An 18,186-nucleotide genomic window follows, 5' to 3' on the forward strand; every position below is an offset into this window, starting at 1 on the left:
CAGGTAGAGGGCTAAAAACCTGGTTTTGGTTGGGCTTTTTTTTTTTTTTGTCTTTTGTGATCTCTTATCCTAACAAAAGACTCCAGCAACACAGCTTTGCTAAACATGGGCATGCAATGGGAAACCAGAGAGGTCTTGTGCTGACCAGCATCAGCATCTGACTGCAGTGACACAGAGCCAGTGGGATTTTTTGAGACACCCAGCAAGGCACAGCTTGCCCTGTCTCCTTATGAGAGAAATAAAGCATGCTGAGCTCACACTGAAAAGCCAGTGCCACCATCCTGTTCTGCTGCTTATCTAAGGAGCACACAAAACATTTTCAACAGTATTAGAGCAGAGAATGTCTCCATGCTGGTATCAGTGATACCTGGCAAAGGCAGAGGCAGAACATCATCTTCCAACAAACCCTGCATCCTGCTCCCACCTGCAGCGCTCCAGGGGGATGAAAGGAAAATGATCAGAAGGGAAGAAGTGATGGGAATTCAAGTGACAGTAATCAAATATTCCCTTTGGTGGAGCAGAGACTCCCAGGCACAGCCAGCTGCTGCTGCATGGAGAGCAGGGATGAGGAGGAGAGCGGGGCCAAGGTGAGAGCAGAGAGCAGGAGGGAGAAACAAGGCCCCACCATCAGCACCCATGGCTCTGCTCCCATGCTCTGGGATGTAACTCCCACCCCAGGGCTCCCTAGCAAGCAGCAATCCTGAGAGGCAGAGAGGACCGCAGAGTGGCATGTGAACATGTAAAACACAATATTTACAGGAATACCCTATGGTACCAGTACTGCCCAAAGGTCCCTGGCACTCACCTTAATGCAGATGGGAGGCGAGGGGTCTGACACCCAGAATAAAGCTGTCTGGCAGTTAAGCAGCAGGTAAGGCCAGGGCCCAGCCCAGATCTCCTCCCTTCCCCCAGGTGCTGTGATTTGGGAGTTAAGGACCCCTGATGAGCAGCCAGCTCTCCCACTGCACAGCTGGTCACAAGGCTTCAAATCACATCATCCTCACCGCTTTGAAGTGAGAATGGTCAAAGTTTCCAACCTCCCTCCACACCATCTGATTGCATGGTTCAGATTTATCTTTCTCCCAAAGGTGAAGCTGCTTTTAAAAAGGTCTGAGGCACACAAATATTTAAGGCATGCACATGCTTGTGAGTGTGCGTGCACACCTCCATGTACACACTGCAGCTTAAGATACTGAGGATACACTCACTCTAGTAAAGGCAGCATCTTAAACTGAAATATGTAACCATTTTGGCCAGGAACCAAAGCAAACAAAACACTCCCTGGCCCCAGGCCACCCATTTAATCACACTAAGCCAAGCCCTTCTCTTGGTGCCCCTGAGCCAGGCACTGTTGCCCTTTCCAGGCTGCCCACTCCAAGAACAAGGTAGAGCATCACCTCGCACACGTGGGAGGCTACTTCCAGCACAGCATTTATAGAGCATCTGATCTTTATTTTAGAGATAGCTTAAGTAAAGTAACATGCAAAGAAATACGTGAGAAGGATTCTCATCTGCCTGGGGCTCCTGGAAATCCTTTTCTTTTCCTCCCTTGTAGAACAATGCGTTGGACACCTATTATTCACCCTTGTAAAGCACAGAGTGTACATCTACGCTGAGTCTTTGGCTGGATCTGTGTTTGCAGATTTCCCGTGGGAAAGGAGGTGCTTCACTCCTGAAGAATAAAACCAGGGCATTGCACGGGCCACAGGGATGCCAGAAGGGACTGGCTGACTGCACTGAAGGGCTTTGCAGAACCTGGCTGAGAGGTGAACAGCAAAATCACCTGCAACTTGACACCATACAGCTGTGCTTCATGTCCACAGGACCACATCTCCGTGACCATATTGATGCACAACTCCTCTTCTGCAGTATCTTTCCTCCTGCTGTACTTCTGACCTTCTCTCTCCCCTATCTTCACACACCCTACATATTATGAGCTTGGCCAGATTCCTAGGGGTGAGCCTTGAATCCACAGTAGGTACAAAATCTGTTTGAACTACAGACAAAATCTGCATTAAGTCAAATAGGATCAGGGTCTGATATTTGCTGAGAGTATTTCATTAATCGTAGGTGTTCTGTACCCATGCACATTTGAACAACTCAAAATGAAATATGGTCTTCAACTTAAGAGCAAGGGAGACAGTCTTCAAAAACCGCAGGGCATACAATTTAATACGAACCTTCTTATATTAAACAGGATTATCTTTAAAAAGCACTGTTACATATTTACTAGTTTACCATGAATGAGTGCTTTTTAGCAGCTCTTTTTTTTGTCTGTTCTTTTATAAAAGTGACTCAAGTCCTTTGCCCTGGTTTTGGAAATGTGCATATACTTCAGAAGAGGTTCCAAATGTCTTCCTCGTTAAAAAAAACAAAGTCACAGCGAGACACTGAGGGATGCCACCAGCACCACTCATGGCCAGTGGCCCAGCAGCAGTGGCAGGACCAGGGTGAGGGCAGAGGCAGGGCCAGAGTGGGAAGCTGTGCTCCCAGGGTTGCTGCTGGGGACAACGGCACCATCTTTGCTTTGATGATTCAGAAGCTGCTTGTTTGCAGAGGCATCCTCCATGTCCAGGTCATAGGCCAGCTCTGCAAGCAGAAGGAGAGAGGTGGTTAAGTACTGGGGGATGCATGGCAGCATCCTGACACACAGCACATCCAGCACTGGAGTCCCTGCACCAGCAGCTGGACCTGGGTGCTGTTGAAGGTATCATGGTAGGGGTGAGTGGATATTGCACCAGAAGAGCTTAGCAAACACCCTGTAAGTTCTGCACCCAGCTCCAGTCCCAGAGTACCCTACACCAAAAGTTATGCTTGGAAATACAAAAAAAAAAATCACAACTATGAAGTACCCCAGGAATCAAAAAAAAAAAAAAAAAAAAAAAAGAAAGGAGATAAGGGGATCAGGCTTACTGTAGAGCTACTCCCAAAGGAAATCAGCTGAGCTTTGGAGAGGGTGTTTAGCAATGCAAACCGTGTCTGCTACCCAGACACAGCAAGGATGCCTGCAGGAGTGAGGAAATCCAGTTCCCCCCAACCCTGAGCAAGAACAAGGTCTTGCTAACCAAATAGCTCCTGGCTGGAGGATCTGAGAAGCTCTGCTTTCCCATACTCTTATGTAAGTGTGTGCAAAATATGCTCCTTACAGCAGTTACAACACATCCATCCCATTCCCTGTCCACCTCATCAAAGTACTGGAGAGAGAGGTATGTGCATGGATCATGCACCCCAGGCATACTGCTGTTGCTCCACGGGGGCTTTGAGATGAAGCACAGAGGACCTCCAGCCCAAGAAAATGTCCAGTGTACGAGTTTTGATAGTCCTGGCAGAGAAACACATTAATGGGGGAAAAGCTTGTGGCAACCCAACACTGGCTGCAAAGGATCTGCAAAGGAGCAGTAAAGTCACAGTTGGTCTTGTCTCCCTGGGACAGGGCAAAATAAAAATGTCGAAGTAGACAATGTAGAAAGGCAAGAAACCAGCAATTCTCACAGCCAAAAACAAAAGGCAAAAGGTGTTTTAAGATGCCATTAGCCAGATCCAGCCTGGCTGCTTGTACCTGTTGAGCATCCGGACCAAACGGATGCACATAACTGTGACACAAGGCAATGGGTGCATCATTCCCCTTCTTATGCTGCTGCCATCTCCTTCTGGGGTCCAGGTTTCTTACCCACAGTGGAATCAGTTAAGGCTGTTCACCTCATCCCCAGGCACTTGGAAGTGGAAAAAGCTGGTGGTTTCCATCAGAAGAGGCCCTGGCTCAAGCCTTTCACAGGCCCTTGTGGATCACCAGCATACTGCCGGGTTTGGATCATCCCACCCCACCCCTGAGAAAGAATCCAAGAGGCTGAATAAACACTCTAGCTGAAAAACACCACATCAATCCAATGAGCATCACTGCCAAGGAAAACAGGCAGTATTTCTTAATCAAAAATACCCAAACACTGCAAAACAAAAGCACAACAATGTTAAAATGACAAGTGAGTCATGCCAGGCCATCAAAGAGGGTCAGAAGTGGCTGAAAGAGAACAGATATCCATGCACACAAAGGGCCAGGTGCAAGCAAAATCTGCCTGATAAACTGATTTCTCCAGGAGATTCCCACAGATATTGTGATATCTGCTCCACAACTTTGCTGCTTTTCTACCTAAGAGTCCAGATCTGCTGCTGTCCTCCAGAGCTTCACACCCACAGGCAGAGCAGGCAAAGGTGCCACCCAGAAAGTGATGTGCTGGGAGGCCATCTCTGCCCATCCTGTGCTGCTTTTCAAGCATGGAAAAAAGAAGTCCCCCAGGCACAGGGATACTTAAGCTTTGGGAGTGTTTGGGAGCAGCCCAGCTCCACTATCTGGTTTCCCCAGGCTCATTTCTGCTGAAGAAGTGAAGGGACTTCCAGTTAATGGAATCACAGCAGATTATTTCACAGTTGGTTGTTTAACACAAGGCCCCTCAGCTGGTAAAATGTCCCACTGGGGCAATGGCAGCCTGCCCTGGTGTGTTCTCAAAGGTGTTTCCACACTCTCCAAAGATTCCTAAAACCTAAAAGATGCCACATGGGGTCATGGTACCATCAGGCACCCCTGTACTTCCAGGCCAGTGACCCACAGCTGATGAGCAGAGCTTCTGGTGAAGAATTCTCTTATTGGACATCCTAGCAAAACTAATACAAATCTGCAGGAACTGAGTCACTCCTCTTGCTTACAGTTTAGAAAAGAAATTTGAAACAAAAGTGTTTCAGAAAGGTCCTTAAGAGCACAAAGGATTTGACATTCCCATTTAATGTCTGGTTCATGGGATGTGAGTTCCTGCACAGTTTGCAATGCAGCAGCTGAAATATGTTGGAAATGTTCAGCAGAGGAATACCAAAACGAGCATTTCAGACCTACTCTTTTACATGGGGCATTTTCAAATTCTGGGATTTCACCTGCACTTGAGAAAGGGTAATTTTTAAATCATGGCATTTCGCCCAAATGGGAATGATGATTCTCTCATTCATGCTCTTTTACTAAATTAAAGAGGAGGGAACAGAAACCCTCTTGTCATCAGAGATTTGAGAGCTTTTTTCCTAACCTTGTTAAACTGCTTCAGAAGCTGAGTGCTTGGGTGAGCATTTGTTTTCACTGTTCCTTCCATTGTCTCCTGCTCTGGGCCTATTTGTGCCCAGTTGCATTTATAGGCTTGGTGGATTTAGCCAAACATCTTTTATTTTGTATTAATAACAAACCTGTAACTCCTGCAAATCCTTTTCACTTAAGTTCTACTGGCCTTTAGTACACAGGAGGAAAGACAAGACAATAACAATGATGATGACAAAAATAAACAATATCCAAGAACCCAATAAGCAAACATTCCTAGGCAGGTACTTCTCCAGAGGGCTCCATTATGGTTTCCAGCCTTCACTAGGATCCTTGGTTAGTCAAGGTCACCCCTGCATCCCTGCACCTCCTGCTCTCACAGCTGCTGAGAGAGAAGGAGCCCCAGGGATGGAGCTGCAGGACACACAGTGTAAGAAGCTTACCTCCCACATACACCCTTTTGGTCAGTTCCATCCAAAACTCAGCCTTGATGCTGCAAAATAACACACGAATAGCTGCTCCTCTGCCTCCTCGCTCTCAGCCATCTTCTACATAAAGATCACAGTGTCATGACCCACTTACTTTGCAACAGTTTTCTGCTACAAGCCCCTATTTTGGGGTAGGCAAGCTAGAAAAGTCTGTTTCTGTTTATAATCAGTTGAAGTCCAGAGGGTATTACCAACAATCCACACTAATTATGTATTCTATCTTCACTCATTTTGGCCCCTCTTGTCCTCTGGGTTGTGGATTAGATAATCCCCTTAAAATAATAGTCAATCATTATCATTAGCTCTGCTTTTTGTTTTGTTTTTTTTCCCCCTGTATGGAAGCCAAGTGTGCTGTGCCATTTCCCGGGGTCCTCCTCAGGCAGCTGGTGAAAGGTCCCTCTGGAAGCATCTTTTGTAACAAAAGCCTCTCTCACACAAAGCTGCTGAGCTTTGCTCCCAGGATGGCAAAAAGCTTTCATGGTCTCACAGTGTGGATGACAGAACCACCACCAGCTCCATAGCACCCATGCTTTCCACAGCCGTGAAAGAAAGTGGCAACATTTTTCCGGGGATTAGGACTAGGACTGGGTGTACTGACTCTGCACAAGCTTACAGGGAAGGAATCATTTAAAAGTTCTTCTTGCTCACCCACACCAGCTTTGGAGAAGGCTACAAAAGAGGGCAGAAGGAGGAGGAGATGGGATTTGAGGTGTAAGAATAAAGTCCCAAGGCAGCTGGCACAGAAGAGGCAGGAAGGTGAGAGCTGGCAGGCAGGGTTAGGGCAGACATTCTGCACCAAGTCCATTCACTGCTGACTGGAACACAACTTTTCACCCTTAAGAGGGCAACGTGGCCTTTAAGCAAAGAACTTCTAGCAAATGCCACTCTGGCAGATGACCTCCAAGAGGACGGTGCCCGGCTCAGCTGCTGCCCAGAGCCCAGAGCCAGGGAATGTTGTCTCACAGCCAAGCCTACCCTGCCAGATGGCTCCAGCCATGGACCTAATATAGTAACGGGGTGGTGATGGGTGACCGTGCATGAAACCCACTTCATGGTGTCATATGATAGCTCTGCTGTTGCCCTGAGCAGCGGGAAGGGGTGTGAAGGGGATCCCCCCCAGGCAAAGCCATCCTCCCTAAAACATCCTGTTCAGCAGACAAGGCTGCCAAGTGGGCCAAAGCACTCGTGATGGCCCTTGTTTGCAAATGATGGAAAGTCGGTGGTGAAGGGATGAGGTGAGGAAATGGACTATGACTGTGTGTTCCCAGTAAGTGCAAAACACATTGAGTAGAAATGTCAGAGACAAGTAGGGCAGTTTGGCAAGTTACTGCAGACCTGGTGTCAGCTGTGAACATCTGCCTAAGTGAGTCCTTCAGGACTGCTCTAGGAAAGCACATGCTACTATTGCCAACAAGATTTACCATCTCTGGGGCGTATTGCTGTATTTAATTTGTTTAAGCAGTGAGCCTTATCAAGGTGAGGAACAAGTTGCCAGTGGATACAGCAGACTCTAGAGCAAGACCAGGTTTCTTAAAGGGAGATATGTTTGAGTCATGCCTAAGCTCTTAACTCATTACAAAGTGAAGAATAAGAGCCTTCATAGAAGCATACAAAGCAGACTTCTTGACCCTGTCTCCCAACTCTCTCCACCTCTACACCACCAACCACTTCACTGTCTCAGGTGATTGTATCTTAAGTCTAGAAGAACAGCCCAATTTCATCCCAAACTCTTCCTGTTGGAACACCAAAAGCTTTGCTCACCTCAGATTTCATCTGGCTTTAAACAGCTCACACTACAAACACACCTCTTCCTCCACAAAGACAACACCTGAACCCATCCACAGAGCTACACCGTGCAGACAGCCACGACTGTGTGGACACCGCCGGGATTCCCAACCCTCTCCTTCTCCAACACACCTTAAAACCCTTCCAAGCACCTAGCCAAGCACGGTTTCATCTGACCAGGGAGGATTTGCCCTCTGGCTTATTACCACTAAAATCCTGGAGCACCAACAGGTTTGCCAGTTGTCTTCTTGTGCAACGAGCTGCAACATCCCAGCCGTAGGTGTGGCCGCGCCAGTCTGTAATTACCGCGCTGAGCCAGGCTGGCCCCGGTGCTTGTGTTGGCACTGCTGCTAGATCACCAAGATGGATGCACAGCATGTGAAGGGTTTTGTGCCTCTGCTTTTCCACCTCCTCCGCAGCAATTTAGGAGGTGCGGCTCTTGGCAATATGAATTTCAGGGGAAAAAAAAAAAAAAAGAAAAAAAGAAAAGAAAAAGTCCAGCTCAACACCATCCCGCTGCCATCACGGGCAAGGGAACCTGGCATGGCTCAGCAGCAAGTGGTAAAAGTGACTGCTGGGCTGAAAACCAAAGGAATTGAGTTTGAGATTGCTGATTTGCACACCAAGACTTCTTCCCCTCTCACCTCTCTGACAGATCCTGGCTGCCAGTGTCACTGATGACTGCGGTGACCTGGAGAGCACAGCCACCTCTGCAAAACCAGCACCAGTTCAGGGGAAGTTCCCCCAAGGATTGAAGCAATCCAGAGAGAAGCAATTGGGTTTATTTGTGGGCACCAAGAATCCATCACAGAGAGGTGAGGAAGCTCCAAGTCAGCCCCACGCTAGGGGTTGAAACCAGGTTCTGCTTCTGGTACACAAGGCAGTTGACATGAGCTCTGCAAGATACACACACACGCTGACTCCCCAGTCTCCAGCACTGCCACTAAAGTCTCAACCATGGATGTCTTCAAGCTTTTGATGGGGCAAGTGGACAAAACACCCCCCAAAAACCAACACATCACAGGGTACAGGCAGAGGGGCTGCACCATGACACCACTGCAATTGACTACTTCTCCACCTTGGCCAGAGGCTGCTGGAGAGGAAGGGCTATCATTTATGACCTGGCCCTATGTTTACTTTGAAAACATACTCATTAAATTCCTCTTTGCTCCTTGGTGTGCTCTAGATTTACCCTGAAGAGAATCTGGCGTCTGCAATTGCATTAATCATTTTCCCGCTGGCAGCAAGTGAAAGAATTTCTGAATTGTACTCACAGAGCAGAGCCACAAAAATGTGTTTAGCAAAATGCACTCATGTCATCTATTAAAAATTAACAAATCTCACTAGAATTATTAATTGAAAGCATCAAAGTCCTTGTACTTCCATGATGAAGCAGCCTGCCATGATCTGATACTCAGCTGTACTGTCCAGAAAAAAGAGGTGCTACCTAAAGAACTTAAGAGGAAAGAGCTGAAAATTAAAGAGAGCTAAACATGAACAGCCAAAAGTTTGTACAAAGGCAGGATCCAGGAAAGAAAAGAGGAAAAGCTGGAAACAGAAGACTATGAATGGAAGTGAAATGATGCATGAGGCAGCAATAGAGGACTGAGCCAAGCAATGTCCCTGCAGATCCCCTTTGTATCTCATCCTACCCAGGCACAGTCACCCTCTTCCTCTTTGGAGAACTTCAAGATTTAAAGCAGCAAAATTATACACTCTGTTGTGATCTCAGACATCTCAGGAGAGTATTGATTTTGGGAGGCAACATTCCCAGTGACAGAGCAAAATGAAATACTTCATGTCTCCCCTAATGACCAAAACCAACATCATCACATCAAACTGAAACTTTCACACTTGCTCTCCCGAAAGTGCTTTGGATATGACCAGGACAGGCAGCTCTTGCTTGCTTCCTGATGGCCTTCAGAGCTCTCCAAGCTCAGAACATTTTATGTACTCATAAGATCAGTTCATGTACTCACAAGATGCACCAAGACACAATCCTAAGGGGAACAGCAGTGACCTCTGCCTCCCAGATGTCAGCTGCTAAAAGCAGCCCTCAAGGCAAAAGGATCTTTCTCAATGCTTGATCAGAAGCCTCATGGTGGTGTTACAGCACCCAGGAGCATCTGACATCTTCCTTTGTGACTCATTGTGTGTGGAAACCAGACTTGAACAGGGCCCAGGCCACAGAGACCAGGGCTTGTAGTATTCATGCTCCAAGGAGGCAATCAAGGAACATTCCTCTTCAACCAGAAGGGACCAGGACTTTGTGCAATGTCTACCCTCACCCAAAAATCCCTGGATATCCAGGGTATCGTTGCCTTACACTTTTAAGGAAAATCAAAACCAAGGGCAGCTGGTATTGAGCTCCTTGAGCATGCAGGTAAAGAACACACCTGAGCAGCACTCCCAGCCCAGGGATTTCTGACAAGAGACTCCAACAAGCTACAACTCACAACGCCAAGGAAAATGTTTGGAGTGAGATTTTGGGTCATAACCCCAAAATTTGGGTTAGGCATTGACATACCTGCCCAACTCACAGGTGGTACATAGTGGTACACAGGGATCTGCTGAGCCTCCCTCTGCTCCTGGAGAAACTCCTTGAAATTTTGGGCTCTTACAATGCTTGGAATCACCAGTGTGGATGGAGAGCAAGCTCCCCCTACCCGTGCTGGGACAACATTTGCACAGAGCACGTGTTGAGGTGAGAGAGCTGCCAAGGGAAGGGAGCTGAGAGGCTACAGCACCACCCGGATTCTTTAATTGCGTTAAGCTGCTAAAATAAATAAATAAATAAAGCCCCAGCCCTGCATTAAAACAACATTAAAGTTACTTCAGCCTGTAAAAGTGGGGTAATGCAGGAGGCCCTGGGAAACATCACCGTACCCAGCTTTCCCACTTTATATAGAAAAAGAAGGGTTGGATTCATAGGCTGGAACTTTTTAACAGCTACAGGTCATGTTCCCTGTGCTGGAAGGAGCCCTGGAACAGCTGCTGTAGTTTGAAACCAGAACCTGGCTCTGCACTGCCTTCTGCATGGCTGCAGAGAAAGGCCCAAATTAAACCCAGCTGCTTACCGGGTGCCTCTAACATCTGACACAAAAATGGGACTGAGATCTGCTCCCCACCTACCTCCCAGCCCAAGAGCAAAAGCTGGTCTCAGAGCACCTTTGGAACAATGGTGCTGAAAGCTGGAACTGGTGGCAGCTTGGACAGCAAACAGGACACCATCCCAGGACACCCCAGCTGCAGTGCTTGGGCTGTGTCAGCTCCATCCCAACGCACTTGCTCTCTCCTGGTGGAGACCAGGTAGTCCCACTCGTGCTTGGGGACCTGCAGCTGGGACCTCGTAAAACCAGTGCTCATGGCTGGGACAGTGGTGGAGCTCAAGTAGACCACCTTGGCTGTCCCTACCCCAAGAGGAGGGAGAAAGGGAGGAGAGGGATCATCTCTGGGCTCCTACCTGGCAGCTCCCCAGGTCAGCTTGCACATGCAGCCACAAAGGGACTGGGGGATGGAGACACATGTGAGAGCATCCCAATTGCTCAGGGGACACATCCACCAGCACACCGAGCAGTGAAACAAGGAGGTCATAGTGCAAGAGAGCTTCAAGGGCCAAGTCTATGAATGCCTTCCCCTCCATCCTGTCTGTAAGCACTCACTGCTCGCTCTCAGGAACGTCACAATCACAGTGGAAAATCAAAATAAAAAGGCTACGTAATCCAGTTTGTAAATCCCTGGAAAAATACAAAATCCTCTCTAAAACGGATTACAGAGATTAGACATAAGAGTTTCCTGGAAATCAAGAATTGAATTTCAGCCTCCCTCCTCTCCCACACTCCCAGAAAAGAGTAAGGATCATGCCAAGCACCACCCCACTCTTCTCCAGCCATCCCCCAATCCTCAGAAAGCAGCAGCAGCTCCCTGAGAACAGCACAACTGCTCCTAACAGATTTTGCCCTAAATACTGTTTTGGGGCATTACCTGCTCCAGGTACCTGAATATATGGGCAATATGCATCAGTGTTGCATGCATCCTGGAGAGGAGGAGATGCCTGCCTGCCTCCCTGCTCTTTGTTTTTTGGCCCCATCCATAGGCCCGTGCAATGTGGTGCCCTCGTTTTGTGAGTTGCAGGAGCTGCACCCAGCCCTGCAGGTGCCCAGCAGAAAAATGTCCTCTTAAATCAAGGGTGGTCTTCTAAAAATCAAGATGTTTTGCTTGGCTGTGCTAGTGGTGATGTTATCAAAAGGAGAAAAGCCAAAGGCTTGTGCTGATATCCAAATATTTAGTGGCCATGTCATTATTATTAGGGTAGATTAAAATCATCATTTTGTTTAATATTTTGACCCAAGCATCCACAGTCAGTGGCAGTGGAAGGACTTTCTGTTGGAAATTTTTATTTCTTGAGAGTTTTTTGTGCCTTCATTCTTATTTGGAACAACAGGGAGAGAGAAAAAAAGGGGAAAAAAAAAAAAAAAAAAAAGAGAGGAGATTGCAATATTAGCATTCCTGGCAGAGCAGAACACGCATTCAAGTTCCTGACCTGCTATTGCTCAAGGACTTCTCCAGATGCAGATGTCTGTCTGGAGTTACAGTTGGGTCACTCTGAGCTGTGCTCATAGAATAAGGATCAAAACACCTACAGCTTGATCAAAAGGACATTTTATGAACACTGCAGCCCAAGTTAAGCACTGATGTGAATACTTATATTCGCCCTTATATTAGCTCAGCTCAGTTCTAATAAAATTAACACCCTTTTCAATAATACACTCAATTTTTATTTGTTTCATTTGTGCCTTATGGCCTTGAAAACATATCTGCAAAGTCTGGGAAGATTTAGTTGTGTTGGGATCTGGAAATCAACTTCTTCAGAGGAACAAGGGAGGCTGCTGCTTTGTATTGCAGCTCTAACCTGCATTTATCCACTAAAAATTTGATTCCCCCCCAAGAGGTTAACACAGTCAGATTCTTTCTTTTCCCAGTAGGAATTACTAGCTGTAAATAAACAAGTAAAAAAAAAAAAAACTACAAGCACCAGCAGCATCAATGTTCCTTTGAGAAGAGAAAACAGAAAAAAATACAAAGCAGGGAAAAATCTTTCCTGCATTTCACTTGCATGTTACAGATAAAATGAACTTACCAGTCCAGGACAGGAGATGTTTTATGGGCTCAGTACAGCTGGTTAACTGTTCTTTAGAGATATTCATCCCAAAAGCCAGAACAGAAAAAGCATTTTCCCCCTTTTTATTTATTTATCTTTTTCTCTGCCAACTCACCTTAGCTGAAAAGCACATTGAGATTGTAATTATGGGAAGGCCTCATCTAGTAGATTTGTAAACTCAGCTATCGGCTTGAATTACTGGAATTAGCAAGGCTAATTTAATGTCACTGTTCAAAATAGCTCTGATTTGGAATTTCTTAATGGCCTTAGGAAAAGGAGCCTTTATGCATACTGCAATCTAGGCTTCATTCTTAGGCCAAATTCCTTCTCATAGATTTTGTGAATGCCCTGTTTTGTAGCCAACACAAACTCTGTCCAGTAAAATAATGTAAGGACTCAGAATGAAAAGAGATTAGCTGTTCCCTGCTCCTGTTATTTTAAAGCAGAAATAACTTTGGCTTCTACTGATTCATAGACAAAGCTTGAAATGCAAAGCATGCTCAACTCCAGATTCAGCATGAAAAGGACCTTAAAATATTCCCGAGTGCAAGTAATGGACTTATTAGCAGGATGAAAAGAGGCACTTTTCACAGAATCCCAAGGTCTTTAGTCCTGTCATATCAATAATCTTGCTTAAGAATTTTGTTCTATTTACATTTCTTTCCCTTACAAATATCTTGCCTGACTCCTATGAAACACAACATTTACACTTTTCAGTTTTTTAATTTATTTCTGTTAAAGCTTGGTGCCAAGTGGTGTAAAATGTCTGCAGATCACCCAGAGAGTGAGTGGGTGCAATGGCAGCAGGAGAGTGTGTGACCAGGGAGGATTCTGTACAATGTGCAGCTTTACACCTGACAATTAATAAATTAGGAGGTAATATTAGAGCTTTGGTTAAAACCATCTTCCTTAAATAATGACAGTTCATTGTGCTGGAACTCAAGATATCTGCAATCTGTTCTCTCCTTCATGTTTAACACCCACAAAACCCAACACTGACAGTGTCAAAAAGTTTCATAGGTATCAGGAAGGAAATCTGCCTGGCTGTCCTTAAGCTACCAAAATACAACCTTTTCCTTACCCGGTTTGTTAAGTCTTTGCAAGATGGTTTAATTTAAATGGTTTAATTTAAAACCAGCACTAAGCAACTAGTGGTGATTTTCTGTCTTTGTTTGAAGAAAAGGTTGAAAACCAAAGGTATTTCAGGAACAAACTACAAAAGTCTTTGTAGAAACACCAGGAAAGCAGATGGAGATGTCCCCATTTTCAGGAATGAGGGGAGGTGTTTTCTTCACTCAAATCCAGGTCCCTGTGACAATTTGCCCTGGCTGGGCAGTGCTGTAGCACGGAGGGGGTAAAGAATGTGCTGGGCTAAATCTGCCCATGGCCCTTCCTGAGTCAGCACCAGCAGAGACCAAAAGACCCCAAAACATGGTGATACAAATGGCCATCCCAGGATGGCCACAGACAGCAGATGGTACCAGCCAGTGATGATTTCCAGAGGTCCAACCATGTCACTGTGGTCTGGAAAGGCCCAGCACAGCAATGGCATCCTGCCTCTCACCCAAGGGTCTCAAAGCACACAGCAGGCATTAATTCCTCCCTTTGCTTTGCACAGATTAATGAAGCACTGAAGCCTCATGGTCCTCTTGAGCTGGGCACAAGACTCTCCATCCGCTGATGGCTAAAACTGAGCCCATGTTGCAATGGGGCTGAACAAGCACTGATGGGCAAGCTGGGTAAAGCATCTCTGAGCATCCCAACTCAGTGCAGCAGCAGCCTCCTCCTCCTGGGATGCTTTTAATTCTTCCAAACATGCCCCAGCAAGTCCCCATGTGCAAGTAGCCATCTGAGGCTTTGCTCTGAAAACATTCTTTATGGAAAGGCATGGAAACCAGACACCCCAGGGAACAGGGAGGGCAAGGAGCGGTTCCATCCCACAGCCACCTTCCAGAGCATCTGCTCAACCTCTTACTAAGGACACCTCAAAAGGTCTCTGACATCAGTGCTCATCTTTCCTAACGATGGGGCTTAACAGCCTTGATTGAGACACTCTGCATCCATGTGCCAAGATGCAAAAGAAGCTCCTCAAATCATCCTTGCTGCTTCCTTGCACACCACTGGCTGCTGGGCAGCTGTGTCACCCCTCCCCTGGAAGGACCAGGCTGCCTTTTTCTGCCCATCTTCCCAGTTCCTCCAGCCATGAGAGGCATCTCCAGCACCTCTGCCAGCAGAGCCATGGGAAGGCACCCCAGCATGTATGGGTGCTTCGAGACACTCCAGAAAACACCTCTGCTGAAGCATTTACAGAGCTGGCAATCTTTGGTCAAACCCACACCCATCACATAGGACTTGTGCCACTTTGGTCGCTCCACAAGCTTCTGCTGCAATGTTCTGGCAAAGCAGCAAAACCTTCTCTGTCTCCCAACTGCCCCATTTTGCTCAGTTCAAGCTTGCTGGATGCCTCTCTTTCTCTGGATGACTTCATGTCCTCTCAGAGGGTGGTCAAGCCATTTGCCAAGGGCACAGGTACCAAGCAAAGGTGGATTTAGATGAGCAGCCTGCTGACCCACAAGCATCTGCTGTCCCTGCTTCTTTAGTTACAAATGCCTGGATGAAATAGGTGACAAGTGCATTAAAAAAAAATGATACCTGTGCAGCAGAGAGCTGGAAGGCAAAGGGGGATTGCCAGCCCCTGTAGTTAACAAAAAGCAGTGGCTGTGCTGCAGCTGCAGCCTGGGAAACCCATTAAGACCACATGGGGTGTCAAATTGTATGTAATGTGAGTTCTGGGCTTGCAGGCACTGTGTGACAGCAGCCCCGCAATGGAGCCAGGTGGAAAGTGAGTCTAAAGAGACCAGAGATCCCAAGAGTTTCACAGCACACGCCTGGTTTTGCTTCCCAAAATCTGGGAGGAGCAGGTGGACCTGCACAGCTCCCCAAGGAAATGCAGAGACCCTGCAGGTTTGCACAGCCCTGAGCTGCAGGGCAAAGCAGAGTCAGAGGAAGCATCCTCGTGGGCATCCCATCTGCAGAGGGGGTGATGTCCAGGGAAGGACCCCCTGGAGCAGGGCTTAATGTAGGGGTTGCATCTGTTCTTTTTGCTTTAGGGTTAGTGCAAGTCCTGTGGTGGGGCTTACATGGGATGTAAGTGATTTAGGAACATCCAGACAATCTTACACAGTGGTCCTGGTTACCCCATGTGCCACATTACAGAAACTGCAAGTAATGTTACAGCCAAGTTTCTGCTCCTTTACTGGTCAGGGTCAGTTATACTGCTATTAGCAACCAACATCACTCTCAAGCCTTTTGCTTCCCAACCCAAGTAAACCAATTCTTTATGTTTGACTTTCAGAATTACTTCCTTGGTCTGTCCTTATTTTATATTTTACCTTTTTGTTGGTACACAGAACCATTTTTCTTTTTTCCACATTTTCTAATGAGTGCTGGCAGTGGGAAGTTGTTTGTAAATCACACAAGTATTTGTTTTACTGGAAACATCTGCTTTAACACATTCGTCTTGAAAAACTTTTTTTTTTAAAAAAAAACAAAGGTATTAAGCTGCAATTTAAATTGGGCACATCTGTTTATGAGTCACTGCAATAGCACTGCCTCCAGTGCACCAGATCATGAGGATCTCCAGGGGCCTGATCCAGCAGAAATTGGAAACTTACAGCTCAGTCTCTTCCCTTTTCCGGCGCTGCTTTTTCAAGAGTATTGCTGCCTGATTTAATAAATTAAGGCCACTAAATAAGAAAGACCTATTTAGCATCTGCTAACAACATTAAGCATTTGGCCCAGCAGACACTTCAGTATCATTACAACATTTCAGCTGGTGCCCAAGTCCATGGGAATTATTTATGTGCAGCTGGGGACTCCAGACTGCACCAGACCCACCCCTGCCCATGGTGCTGTCCCACTTCTGCTGCCTTCAGCTACTCAGAGCTGCTGCTAAAAACATTCAGAGAAGCAAAATAGAAGGAAAAACACCAACTAAACCTCCATGATCAAACCTTGGACCACCAGTTGGTATTTTTTCACTGGAAATAACATGGGTCAACAGATCTTGGGCAGTGGTCTGGGGCCCAGGAGAAACCATTCAGCTTTATTTTCTGGAGTGGCTGGAGAGCATCCCCTGATGCTTCTGGCTTAAATAAAGCAAATGGAGGGTGTGGGTGGAAAAGAGGCATCAAAAAGAGCAAGGAGATGCCTGGAAAGGGCAGATTCAGGACCTCCATCCCCAGAAGGGCTGCAGGTCCTAAATTGCACTGGACACATGCATACAACCAGGGCAAAGCTTTCTGCCACCAAAGCCCACAGCCAGGCAGGAACATCCCACCAGAACCCAGGAGGAGAATGTGGTGTGGGCAAAGCTTTTGCTCACTGCACCTAGCCCCAGGTGCTGCCCCAGCACAGCCTGCTCAGCCTGGATGAATGGATTCCCCAAAAGCACCAGGATACCCCTGGGATCCCACACACATGCCTGGTATTTCCCACATTTGGAAAAACTGCTCCACTGGCAAAAGCACCTATGGATGGACCACACAGCAGCCACGGGGAGGTGGGCATGCACAGCCACGTGTTGGTTGCATGATGCTGAGCAGTCCTTACAGAGTCATGGAATGGTTGGGGTGGGAAGAGGCCTTAAAGGTCATCTTGTTCCAACCCCTCTGCCATGGCAGGCACACCTTCCTCTAGACTAGGTTGCTCCAAACCTCATCCAACCTGGCCTTGAACACATTCAGGGATGGGGCATCCAGAACTTCTCCAGTAAACCTGTGCCAGTGTCTCACCAACCACAGAGTAAAGAATTTCTCCCCAGAGAACCTGACCTAAATGTCCCCTCTTTCAATGTGAAACCATTCCCCCTCACCCCACTACTCCATGCTCTTATAAAAAGTACCTCTACAACATTCCTGCAGCCCCTTTAGGTGCTTTAAGATCTCCCCAGAGCCTTCTTTTCTCCAGGCTGAACAACCCCAGCTCTCTCAAACCTGTTTCCACAGAAGTGCTCCAGCTCTCTGATCATCTCAGTAGCCCTCCTCCAGACTCAGAGCCTCCTTTAATTTTTGCAAAGGCAGAAATAAAGCTACAAGTTTCAGAGAGAGAAATGGAAGGTGACAGCACCTCAGGTGCTTCCTGCCAACAGACACGGGAGCACAAGCAGGGAAGTTTGGCCCTAGAGGGAAGGGGAGGGGAGAGCATTTTGGGTATAAATGGATTCTTTCACATTCTCTGCACTTGCCTTAGCAGATGATTTATGTGGACAAGGGAAGAGGAAGAGATATTGCAGGCTCTGCTCTGCAATGACTTCAGGGAGCATACAGATTTTTATTTATTTATTTACTTATTTACTTTTTACTGAAATGATTTACACAGAACCAGAACAGGACGAGTGAAGGTACCAAAGCTGCAGAGCAGCCAGCAGAGAGTTATCAGGGAGGCAGAGGATATTACTCAGACTCTGATAATAACCACCAGCTCCCACCTGCCAACTGCAGTCTGCCTAACAAAAAGAAGTCCAAAAACAGGCCAGAGCAGATGTCTGCCTCCCCGTGCAGGAAGGATCTCCAGTATCCATGGGACACAAGCAACTCCAAAATAGCTTTGATTCCAACAATTTTACAGAGTCTCAAGATACTGAATTAAAACAGGAAGGAGGCTGGGAGGGTGAGGGG

General features: G+C 46.9%; 1 protein-coding gene across 1 annotated transcript in view; it reads right to left on the reverse strand.

Moving 5' to 3' along the window:
* Positions 1-1,447: 1,447 nt before the first annotated feature.
* The window catches only part of GPC3 (glypican 3), a 150,162-nt gene continuing 133,423 nt past the window's right edge, over positions 1,448-18,186 (reverse strand). Inside the window, exon 8 of the mRNA XM_030449014.1 lies at positions 1,448-2,589. Coding sequence (XP_030304874.1) covers positions 2,414-2,589 — 176 coding nt within the window. The 3' untranslated portion in view covers positions 1,448-2,413. The remainder of the gene's footprint in view (positions 2,590-18,186) is intronic.

This window comes from Calypte anna, chromosome 4 (assembly GCF_003957555.1).
Source record: "Calypte anna isolate BGI_N300 chromosome 4, bCalAnn1_v1.p, whole genome shotgun sequence".
NCBI lineage: Eukaryota > Metazoa > Chordata > Aves > Apodiformes > Trochilidae > Calypte > Calypte anna.